Source organism: Eriocheir sinensis, chromosome 22, assembly GCF_024679095.1.
Source record: "Eriocheir sinensis breed Jianghai 21 chromosome 22, ASM2467909v1, whole genome shotgun sequence".
NCBI classification, from domain to species: Eukaryota; Metazoa; Arthropoda; class Malacostraca; order Decapoda; family Varunidae; genus Eriocheir; species Eriocheir sinensis.
Genome location: NC_066530.1, coordinates 379,313 through 392,161, shown reverse-complemented (window position 1 = coordinate 392,161; position 12,849 = coordinate 379,313). Strand labels below are relative to the sequence as shown.

The following is a 12,849-nucleotide window of genomic DNA, read 5'->3' as shown; positions in this document are numbered from 1 at the left end:
TAGCAAAGGTGAGGCGGCGGGCAAACAGGTAAGCATGCAGGGAAGGGCTTCTCTGTACCGGCAAAATTACTTTCACTTCTGAGCCGTCCATAAAACCTTTGAATGGCAGGTCAAAGCAGAGAGAGAGAGAGAGAGAGAGAGAGAGATGATAGCCTTGAACACGTACTCCCTCACCTTAATTTGCTTCTCACCTTCACGCTTGGCTTTTCCACGCAGCGGCGTTACTATTAAAAGGTGATGGTGATACTGACTTGTCCAGGAGGAAGCACTTTTCACAATCGTTTCAGTTGCTGTCCTCACCTGAACATGCCCGTAATTTTGGCAGGTTTTTTTTTTTTTTTTTTTTTTTTGTGTGTGTGTGTGGGGGGGGGTTGTCTAGTCTCTATAGTGGACACATTATAGGTTCGTGAGTTTGGGGGGTGGCAGTGAAGTGAGCATATGTGCAGGGAGGAATTTTTTTAAAGTTCCCCCCCTCAGAAATACTGGTTGGATGATGGGTGTTAGTGCAGCGTTTTTTTTAGGAGTACTGTACCAAACGATCGGTCCTTGGTGCTCAAAAGAACAAGAATCTCTCCCAAGGATTCTATATAGAGATTCTCTACATATATAAGACTCCTTGGTCCCTCCATTTGCATTTTTAAGTTCATCATAGAGCAGGGGTTCTTAACTGGGGTTATCCATATGCCCCTTGGTGGAATGAGAACAATTGCTGTGGGTATGGTACTCAATCGCTGAATATAATCATCTCTATATATTAATACGCTTGAACCTTTCCTTTGTGTCACGTCTGGTATACTTGGTAACAGCCTCGACCCCGTTATCTCGAACAATTCGACAGCCTCGGTAGTTTAATGGCCCTGGTGCAAGTTTTAGCCTTCTATGCTAAGATTTTTAAAAAAAGCACTCATGAAAATCCGATTGATCTCGTTTTTGACCTTTGGAAATAGTTAATGTGAAAGGTTAATTTGAGTACCGGTAGTACCGGTACCGAAAACTCAAGTACCGTTAGTACCGGTACCGGTACTGGTACCCTAAGGAGTTTTTTTTTTCTTAATGACTTCTGATGAAATTCCCAAACAAATTTCCTGTAAAGAAAACTCTCTCTTCCTTCAACTTAATATCAACTAGAGTAGAAATGCAACGTTTAGGAGCCTTCTGATTAATGTAAAATCACTTAGGTTTAAGGTCAGACCACCTAGTCTGTACCATGGGGTCTGTGTGGTCTAATTTTCTATGTAAATCTCTCTCTCTCTCTCTCTCTCTCTCTCTCTCTCTCTCTCTCTCTCTCTCTCTCTCTCTCTCTCTCTCTCTCTGAATGAAGTGAATATTTATTTTTTCGAAAAAAAAATAGGATGTATAGTTATTATGGATGTACTCGATCATAGTCTAATAACAATAAAAATATTTATTAGCAACCTAAAAAAGAAAAAGAATCGGGCATGAAGAATTATCCAGTAACTCCAATAAATAAATCAAATAATAAAATAATGGAAACGGGAGCTGTGATGGAAACGGAAAGCAGGACAAAATGGTGGGAACTTGGGGAGACGGTCAGCGGGGCAGTGACTCAGCGTCTACACACAGGGCCCATACCGCGTGATACCACATGGAGGCGGGCGGGCGAGCGCCGAGCGTCACTAAGATCCAAACGGTACCGGTACTAGCGGCAATGCGCAGTGCCGAGTGATCATTAAGCTTCCCGGAACCCAAGTGATCGTGATGCTTCGTGGTACCAGTACCGATACTAGTTATCGATACCAGGTACCGGCGAGTGATCATTAAGCTTCCCGGAACCCAAGTGATCATGATGCTTCGCGGTACCATTACCGATACCAGGTATCGGTATCAGGCTGGTACCGAGACCTGGTATCGGTACTGGTACCGCGAAGCATCATGCTCACTTGGGTTCCGGGAAGCTTAATGATCACTCGGCACTGCGCATTGCCGCTAGTACCGTTACCGTTAGGATCTTAGTGACGCTCGGTGCTCGCCCGCCTCCATGTGGTATGACCCCTGTGTAGACGCTGAGTCACTGCCCCGCTGACCGTCTCCCCAAGTTCCCACCATTTTGTCCTGCTTTCCGTTTCCATCACAGCTCCCGTTTCCATTATTTTATTTATTTATTGGAGTTACTGGATAATTTTTCATGTCCGATTCTTTTTCTTTTTAGGTTGCTAATAAATATTGTTATTGTTATTAGACTATGATCGAGTACCCACTACCCATATCACCGAGATATCCACTCACTAAGTGGTGATCTCTCTCTCTCTCTCTCTCTCTCTCTCTCTCTCTCTCTCTCTCTCTCTCTCTCTCTCTCTCTCTCTCTCTCTCTCTCTCTCTCTCTCTCTGCTACACCTCCAATATTTAATCATCTTATATAATTCATCATGCAATTCTTTATAGCCAGAAACTCTCGCCAAGGGATTCAAACTTTTTTCGTTAATGCTTTATTGGATAAATATGATCTCTCTCTCTCTCTCTCTCTCTCTCTCTCTCTCTCTCTCTCTCTCTCTCTCTCTCTCTCTCTCTCTCTCTCTCTCTCTCCTACTCACCTCCAATATTTAATCATCTTATATAATCCATTGTGCAATTCTTTATAGCCAAAAACTCTCGCCAAGGGATTCAAACTCTTTTTTCGTTAGTGCTTTATTGGATAAATATGATCTCTCTCTCTCTCTCTCTCTCTCTCTCTCTCTCTCTCTCTCTCTCTCTCTCTCTAAAAGTTAACGAGTCATACGAATTTAACAGCGGCAAGTAAAAAGAAAACGAAGTCTTGGGTTAAAAGTTAGTGAGTCCCACGAGTCTTTAGAAAACGCTAATATATATTGTTATTGTTATTAGACTATGATCGAGTACCCACTACCCATATCACCGAGATATCCACTTACTAAGTGGTGATCTCTCTCTCTCTGAATGAAGTGAATATTTATTTTTTCGATAAAAAAAATAGCATGTATAGTTATTATGGATGTACTCGATCATAGTCTAATAACAATAACAATATTTATTAGCTACCTAAAAAAATGAATCGGACATGAAGAATTATCAATAAATCCAATAAATAAATCCGAGCAACTGGTACCGGTACCGAGCAATCTGGTACCGGTACCGTACCGTTTAGCTGGTACCGTTAGTACCGGTACTGGTACCGGTACCTGCCCACCCCTACTAGTAGTGAGCCGCGCGGCCGTGGAGGGGAGTACTTGCCCAGCCTCGTGTGACAAGTAAATAAGCCGAATAGTGACCAATACAAAAGCCATTCATGCCTCATAACCGATAAATTATGAAGGCGGGAGGCTGAGAAGATAAAGAAAGTGTAAAGAGACCCAAAGTGACAAAGGACTAAAAGAGGAGAGGAAAGAATGAAGCTGTTTGCTGGATTCTTCTGTGACAAAAGGAGAAGCTGCCACTCGGAACCCAAGGCACACAGGTGAATGCTTCTTATTATACATGGGAGCTTGGTCAGTAGTCATTGTGCATGTGAGCGTAGCAGTAAAGCATCAACTCTTAGACCTTTGATAGTAGTATAATCGGTTCACCCGTGCCAGAAGTGTGCATTATTGCGCAATGGCAATCTGCAGTAACACGGCGTGTCCGATTTCGTGGATACTGTCAAAGTCTATATATAAGTCATAGGAAGGTATGTGGACACGGGAGAGGCGTGGCTTATGCGTGACGTTCTTAGAGCCAAACCAGAGAATGTAGAAACAGGCATTTTGAGAAAACGAAGAAAGGGGGACTAATTTAAATCAATTACTTCAACATTTCCCCCCCCCCCCCCCCTCACACCCCACACCGCCGTTTGTAGGCATTGGAATTACAGTCACGCATAGCACACTATAAAGGCATATTTTTTCATCAGTGGCTTGCCTGAATGCGCGGTGAAAGAAGGCGAGCATGCGCATCTAAAGTGCCCACACGGCCACAACTTTAGTCACTCGTGAAGGGGTGAACTGGCGGGTATTTGGTTTCAAGTGACGTCATCCTGTTGCTCCGCTCCAAACCGCCCCCTGCGCGTGCTGGTCGCAGTTTTGAAGGCAGAGTGACTTGACTTGGTATAAATGACTATGGATACTGCATGCTAGCCTACGCATAGAAGACAGTTGTCAGTGTCAATAACACACAGGCAGCAATAACAAATACCGTCAAATATAGTCAATTATGAGTTGAAAATATTAGTAATGTCACAAATAGCTATCTTGTTCATTTACAAGATTGCTGATTATAATAATTAAACAGCCTTGAAGCTGTCCACCACCGAGAAAATTAAAAGGCTTTATATCAATAAAACAGCTATTTGCGACATTACTAATATTTTTAAAACTCAAAATCGACTACTATAATGACAGCTTTGAGGTACGAAAAGCCTATATTTGGGTCCACGAAAGAACTAGGGCACTTGCTAGCGATAGAGGTCTCGATCGCGTTCCAGGACAACCCTGGATAAAACCGGCAACCTTATCCCACATCTGGTTATAATGAATCCAGGCTGCACTAGAAATCTCGTACCCAACGATGCGACGGGAGGTAGTACAGTGAGGTTTCAGAAGCCACGAAAGGCTTGGGAGGCGCAGCAAGAGCAACGAATTCTTGCCCTCTCTCCGTTCCCCGACATATGCCTTAATCATATAATATAGTTTAGTGACTCGTAATGGATCCTGAAAATTATATATTCCTCTTTCAAAAATATTTACGACCTTCAGCTCCCTAATCTCAGTATTTCAGAGAATGTCACTCAAGAAATCTATATTGCTCAATTTTTCTTATTTATTGTCTGGATTTTCTTAAAGCAGAAATAATGGATTTATCATGTTTGTATCTGAATTTTCCTTGTAGAGGCAGGAAATTATGTCTTATGCACCCTTAAAATTTAACCTAAAGACACTGGCGGGCATCCCCTGGACCCAAGACCCAAGATAAGTGACTTGTTAATAAATAAAAACTCAGCTGTTCTTTCTCGTTGTTCTATTTATTGGTAAACGAGAGAAAGTAAATGCCTTGGGATTAGTCTATCCTCATCAAATATTGTTCTTGCATGAAAGCTTTGCGAAATCAAGTAGAAATAGGCTTTTTAAAACTTCTATTTACATTACAATATTTGCTGAGCACCTGCCGTAGGTGTATCAGTGTCGACTTTGGCAAAATTTATCAAAAACATTAGGGTGTCAGGCATCTCGACTACCCTCACCCCCCAGTACTAGGAAAAGAAAGGAACATTCACATAACTTGTGTTATGGGAGTCACCTGCACGTCATGGATCTGTGGAACAAAAGCATTCCTTTATTACTACAGAGAGAGAGAGAGAGAGAGAGAGAGAGAGAGAGAGAGAGAGAGAGAGAGAGAGAGAGAGAGAGGGGGGGGGGGAACAAGGTCACCCTAACTTATCCCTACATCTACAAAGAGATGTTCATCAAATCACCAACTCTGCCATTGTATAATCAACAAAGACAGCCTCTTCCTCTTTTTTTCCTTAATATTATTTAAGATTGACATAATACACTGATTATACATGTATTATGTAAATAACTTAAGAATAGTGGCAGATGAAAATATTAATCAAATATAACCTCACTCAACTAGAAACTTAACCCTCCTTTGAATGACAATCTAATATTTCATTGCTGAAGTAACGTACATATATGATAACCCAAGATAAAGATATTGACGGTACACCAACCTGAACATGCGGAGGGGCACCGAGAATGTGGACAAGAGTGGCGGTCACATCATCCGCACTCAAGCTCCCGAGCTCCTTGTAGTACTTCATAGCTGCATTTGCATCCTCTACCAAGCCGGCATTCATCGCAAACCCAGTCTCCACCAAACCGGGACTGATGGCCTATAGGGAGAAGAAAAGACATTAGCGATCAATTATAATATATTCTTGCTCCTGAGAATTTTTAATTTTTTTTTTAGATACTAATTGGAGTTGTTAAGTTTTCCTGTGGGTAAGCAAGCAAACCCGTAAGTAAGTGGGAGTGATGTTGTTTGTACTCGTTGCTTCCCAACCATTACAGAACACAGTCTTTACTTTAGCGATAAACCATAGTGTGTTTATGAGGAATTTGCCTCTATGTAGATCTGGTAATTATCTGAATGCAGGAAATTTCCTGACTAGATGAACTTATGTCACACAGTTACATGTGTCAGTTCTTGTTTACCAGTAATGACATCAGAGAGAATGTGAGTTATCCTGTTACCTTTACATAACTCTCGGTTGCCACAGGAGTAGGATGCCGCCGCCAAGCCACCAATCTGATGCAAGCTTCCGCTTATTTTGAAACATAAAAAAAAAAAAAAAATCTTCTAAGCCTGAGGGAGGGGAAGGGGACAAAAATAAACATTGCAATAATGCCATCAGGCTGAACACAAGTCAGTCTTCCTTACCGATATTCTGATGTTGGAGTTGGCTTCCCTCAGCTCCTGCCGCAGTCCCTCAGTGAGTGCTGTGACGGAGTACTTGGTGGCGGTGTAGAAGTGTGTCTTTTTACGAGGGATGACACGGTGTCCGGCGATGCTGGATGGGTATAAGAAGAAAAAAAGATAAAGCCTCGGAAAATAATTATTATCACTATTTCATTTTCATTTGTTGTTTGGAATTTTGACAAAAGGGAGGTAGGTTGACAACTCTACACAGACAAAAATGTTAAGAGGTATAATCATAATAGTAAAGAGTCAGAGGTTCCTATCAAATGCCAAATGCCTCTTCCCCTTTCCCAATTAGTATACACATGTATATCATTAGCCAGTGCACAAATAAGCCTCGCCTCTTCTCTAACTCAGGGAGCAAATGGATGCTGGGAAAAATTAAATCTTATTGGTGGATACTGGAAACGGTTACACCTTATTGGTAGATGCTTGACTGATGTTATATATTTTGATGGATGCTGGGAATGAGCATACCTGCTGATGTGGATGATGTGCCCATCGTCAACGCCGCGTTCTCGCATGGAAGCAATACTCTCGCGCGTACATAAGCACAGAGCCACAACGTTGAGATCCATCATCTCACGCCACTCCTTGGGGCTTCCCTCTGTAAAGCCGCAGGAGAGCAAGGGCGTGAGAAACACTGGGGATGAGTGGGCGTGAGGGCTGAAGGGTAATACTAATGGTATAACCAATACAGGGAGGGTGAACATGGTTGAACAGCTTGGTCTAAGAACATGAGTAACAACGAATGAGTTATAGAGGACTAGGTGACCAGACCCAGTGAGTAGCGATTTCAGAGAAGGTATAGAGGGAGTTAAAAGATAAAGTTAGAGGTATACACTACAGCTTCCTGCTTTGTCAGTGCTCATCTCTGTCAGCTCAGCCTTGAGATAGCACTGAATGAAAACCCATCACCCTGTGACACAGGGCATGTATGACATCCTAGCCACCACATTTTACAATCCCTAAGTTTTCCCAAGCACCCATTTATTGACCAGCTCGAAAGGATGAACAGTTGAGCGAGCTAAACACAAATTGCCCAGGACAGGATTGACCACAGGCCCGTAGATTCATAGCTATGCATTCTAACCATCACACCACATAGGCTTTAAGTCTACATAAAAAGGCCAAAGCAATACAAAAGTGGATGGATATTTGTCCAGAATTACACCAAACTGAAACCCGTGTTTGATGTTATTTTTTCCTGATAGATTCATCATTGATAAATTTGTGTTAGAAATTACTCATCTGAGATTTTTAAGAATTAATTAGGCTCTGATAACTTGCAGTTTTAGTATTGACATGTTATGAGCATTCGAATAAGTTGAGACTGTTAGTTTAATGGATTGTGGGGTGGTAGGATGCTGGTTTCGGGGTGACTTGCTCCAGTGTATTGAAATGGGTAGGATTTTGGAATTCTGTTGTACAGGGACTTAAGAACTTTGTTAAATGCTGCCTCACCCAGCAGGGACTTGTTGTGGGTGAATCCTGCATTGTTGATACACACGTCCACGCCTCCGAGGTCCTTCTTGATCTTGGCGAACATGGCCAGCACCTCCTCGTCCTTGGTGAGGTCACACTTGATAGGGATCAGCGTGCCTCGCTGACCCTTGCATTCAGCTGCCAAGGCCTGTGGGGAAAGACAGTTTATTTCCATTGTTTAGAGTTGTTTGATTTTACTACTGCAACATTGTCTTATTGATTTTTTATTACATGTTTGCCTATTGCATTCTTCAGGGGCCTGGTGGTCGGCTCAAGCCCGTCATGTTGCATACAAGTGTTTATAGTGGTGCCATATATTCTTGGGTCATGCTGCCCTTCAGCATTCTTCATTCACTTGGATGGTTCCTCTAGGCTCCTAGAGTCCAGGCTGATAGGTGATCTTTCGGACAACGTGTGGGTATATAGTCTTAGGCCACTCGGCGGTGATTGAAAAATCCCAGGTGAGAGTGGTGGATTCGAACCCGTGTTATCCAGAACGCGGTGAATGCGGGACGCGCATGCTAACCACTCAGCCACCACCTCCTTAGATTATAGTGTTTTATGCTACACTTTAAAAGATCTTAGCTCATATAGTGTAGTTTAGTCCTGCAGACTATTTAAAATATACCATGTCCATGTGCAATATATTATACCATACATTTTGTTACTATGAAATCTTCAGGTTGATTTTGAATAAGCATTATTTTGTGAATGGATAAAAAAAAATTGAGTACAATCTAACTAATACAACATGAAAAAAAAAAAATCCGTAGTATACCTTGGAGTAGCGTAAGTCATCCTGAATGTTTTACGAGGTTGATTCCCAAAGCACAAAATGATATCTTGTGACTTGGCTCATGTGTAGAGATTACACAGAAACTGGAGATATTATGACCGATATTGAGTTGAACGAATTCCCTTTAAAAACAATGTCACTGGGTTTGAGATTGACAATGAGCATGTTTTTATCTATCTAGAAGTAGCAGGAAGAGTAATCATCAAGCAGCTGGATAAAAAAAGATAACAAATTGAGACTTTCAGAACCAATGCATTGGTTCAACAAACAAATAAATGACCGAGTATTAATTACTTCACACTAGGAACAGGTGATCAACAAGGAAACTAGATGAGAAAGGATAAACGGAAGGATACGTTCAGAAAAAAAAATATATAATGGGAAAGTTGAAAGGAGGGGATATAAGTCAGCCAGTAAATAACTCATGACCTAGAGACAGACACCCAGCCAGTCCACAAGCAAGTCATGACCCTCATCACCAAGCTGCAAATGCTGGTGGATGTTGGAAAAGGTTGAATCTTATTGGTGAATGCGGAGCTGGTGTGGGCGGGGCTTATTTGCCAAGTTAATTTGAACCAAGAATACCTGCTTGGATTGGTCAGCTCACCTGTAGTTTGTCAATGCTACGAGCTGCTCCCACCACCTTCATGCCCTCAGCCACCAGCCTCCTGGCCACGCTGGCACCGATCCCCATGCTGGCACCAGTCACCAGGGCCACACGACCTGACCACCGCTCCATCCTGACGGGGGTCTCAGGTAGCAGAGCTGGGAGGGAAGGAATGGGGATTAAATGATTGTTTCGAAGGAACGATAATAAGTAAAATAGGCAATAATATGAATAAATGAGCAAATAGATAACAGAGTATATATGAAAATAAGTGGATAAAAAGGGTAAGAATAAAGTGTTAGACTAAACAACAGCAAGACAGCTACCACTGCAAGGCTGGAGGAGTGAACCAGTTGCATAGCTATAAAATATAGGTATCGGTCACTGGGGGACACAGGTAAGTTTAGGGGGACATTAGGCAAGTGGAGCTCGGTGGACTCCTAATGCCAAATAGGAGGCATATTCTAAGATCAGATCAGTGGTGGGTGTTAGGGCATGCAAAATGTGCTTTCTTGGCTGGAATCAAGCAAATATAATCTTCACAAGATCAACTGGATTTGAACACCTTGCCTGAATCGAGCATCTCATGCTACTGGCATAGTGCAAAAATTGGAAGAATTTAAGCAGGAATTGTCTAAGGAAATATCAGGGGTGAAGGATGAAGTTGAGTCTCGGGCCTTGAGTGTGAGAGAGAGGAGCTGGGATAGTTGGCAGAGGTGCTGCAGCGCGCGAGCATGCTGATTTAGCAGGTGCAAGCTGGGCCGAGGTCACCAAGCGTAGGAGGAAAGTAAAGAAAAACCTACTTGTTGTTAGGGCCTCTGAACAAGACAAAAAGGCTACTGAGTTGAAAAGTGAAGTTTCCCAGGCATTACAAGGCATTCAGATTACTGATTCAAGATTCACTAATGGAGGATAACATTGTAATGGACTTTGATGATGAGAACATGAGGAATCAGGCAGCCCAAAAATTGGACTCTGTTGAGCAAGTTTGTACTAAAAGTGTGGGAAAATTGAGGCCAAAGATTTGTAATGTGCATAAGGAGGAGACCGGGAATAAGATCACTGAGACACTGCTAAACAGAAATGAGTTCCTACACTCGATTCCACGAGTTGAGGAGAAAATTGAGAGGATTTTTAGTAAGCCTTTTAGTAAGCTGGTGGCACAATGCACTATATCATATAAAACGTGATCCAATGGAGATGCATATATATAATCATGTAACTAGTGAGCTGGATTATTGTTACTCACTTTATTATGGCCTTCCTAATTAAATATCTCCTGAAGAAATTACAACTTGTCATGAACAGAGCTGCAAGGCTAATAAAGGGTCTGCCCCCACGTGAGAGAATAACACCTGGCATTGGCTACCCATCAAGGCACGAACAGTCTACAAAATATGTGTCTTGACTTATCAAGCAACGCGACTTGGTAAACCTGGATATCTGAGAAATTTACTACAGGATTTTCATTTGGACACCGCCATGTCACTGAGACACAGTGCAGAACAGTGTATACTCAATGAGCCCAGGGTCAACCTGGAACTGGGTTTCAGAGCATTTGAGAAGAGTGCCCCGCGGCTCCGTAATGAGTTACCCGGGGATGTTAAGAACAGTGGCAATCTGGCAATCTTCAAGAAAGCGCTGAAGACTCACTTATTTACTAAATCCTACGACTTTACAAACATGAGGATTGAGGACAACTTTCAGTGCTAATATTACTGTTATAATGTTGGCGGCACTGTGGAGCGCTGCTACGGCGGCGGACCGGAGCCTGAAACCTCATCAACGGTAAACGGCCAGTGTGGGGGCACTTTGGGGCGTGTGAAGAGGCAGTAACTGCAGAAATGGATCGCAGATGTTGACCAGCTTCCTTTATGTTTCTATTTTGCTTTGTGTGTTGGGCGATGAATCAAATAACAGGAGAAACGTATTCGTGTTTTCTTTGGGTGCTTGTGTGAGAGAGAGAGAGAGAGAGAGAGAGAAAGAGAGAGAGAGAGAGAGAGAGAGAGAGAGCACTGAACTCACTCACCTGCTGGGTACTATGGAGTCTGCTGGAGAGATGGTCAGCCGAGAACCGTCCGCTTAGGCTCTCTTTTACCAACTGAAATAAGCAGATAACCAGTTGTGCCAACTCAAAATTTACAAATCCGCTAGGATGGCATGAAAAATCCGCCAGATTATAGGTGAAACCATAAAAATTTGCCGCTAGATTGGAGTTAAAAATCCGCCAGTTACTCCTGTCAATTTTAAGATTTTTCCCGCTAGATTTCAAACAAAACCTCTAGATTTAGCGGGAAAACCGCTAATTTGGCAACACTGCAGATAACGGTCGGTAATGGTGCTGTGTGGTGATGAGGGCAAGGGGCAATTGTAAGTGGATGCATCCTCACGTTTGACTCCCCCACGCAGCTATTATAAAAAGGAGAGTGATTGACTCATCCCGGAGAAGGCACTTTCCAAGGTCACTTCAAGATAACTACCATTCCACTCTTCCTCTTCCCTTTCCCTTACCTCACACCCCTTCCCAACCTTTCCTTACCCAACCTCCCTGTTAACCCTAGAACACTAACCTTAGAAAAAGTCACACCACTACTAACCATGGGTACATCATACCCGATTTTGAAAAAAAAAAAAAAATAAATGTAAAGTTTTAATGGAATAAAGTTACATGAAGGGACTTCAAACTTTGTATCTTGACTTAACATTAAGAAGAATTGAAAAACGTATTGTTTTGGTATGAAAATCAGGTACTGAAAAATGTTACTAAAAATAGGAAAAATGTTCAAAAATTTCAAAAAAAAAAAATTCATAAAAAAAATTATCATCCGATGGCTTCCAAACTTCTTGTATGGCCTCCCAGGTCCTGTGATCCACTGCACAGGTGATCACTAAAAAAGTACGTAAACAATATCCTAGGGACATGTACAACACCCTGTATCACCAACCATGGGTATGCCGCACCCGAATGTAGGCCTACAACAAAGGTGAGCAGAGAGAGCGAGACAACGTGACCTTCCCCTACACTGTCAAGCGGGCACATGAAGCTACTGAGGAGGTGGGTACCCTCAGAGCACCGGAACCATACACAATGGCAATGACGTCATTCGCTTCGGTACCTCATACCCATGGTTAGCGTTCTAGGGTTAATTAAGTTAGGCTGTGGGACATTCTCTCTCTCTCTCTCTCTCTCTCTCTCTCTCTCTCTCTCTCTCTCTCTCTCTCTCTCTCTCTCTCTCTCTCTCTCTCTCTCTCTCTCTCTCTCTCTCTCTCTCTCTCTCTCTCTCTCTCTCTCTCTCTCTCTCTCTCTCTCTCTCTCTCATATCACACACACAAGCTCCCAAAGATAACACGGATACTTTTCTCCTGTTTATTTGATTATCGCTCAACAAACAAATTCAAAAAAAACTAAAGAAGAGGTCAACAGTTGCCATTTATTAGTATTAGGGCCATTTTCACAGTTCGCCAACGCCAAGATGGGTACGTTAGTAAGCTCCCGAAACAATACCAGCGACTTCGACAATTCCCTGTCTATATT

The 12,849-nt window shown here is 42.5% G+C and overlaps 1 protein-coding gene across 1 annotated transcript; it reads right to left on the bottom strand.

The window, feature by feature from the left end:
- Window positions 1-4,950: 4,950 nt before the first annotated feature.
- On the bottom strand, window positions 4,951-9,472 carry LOC127001873 (dehydrogenase/reductase SDR family member 11-like). The gene is made up of 6 exons (XM_050867057.1): window positions 9,315-9,472; window positions 7,891-8,059; window positions 6,904-7,033; window positions 6,388-6,517; window positions 5,678-5,839; window positions 4,951-5,259 (listed from the first exon to the last, which is right to left on the bottom strand). Exons 1-6 carry the CDS (start codon window positions 9,444-9,446, stop codon window positions 5,218-5,220), a joined length of 765 nt encoding a protein of 254 aa, XP_050723014.1. The 5' UTR covers window positions 9,447-9,472; the 3' UTR covers window positions 4,951-5,217.
- Window positions 9,473-12,849: the final 3,377 nt, after the last annotated feature.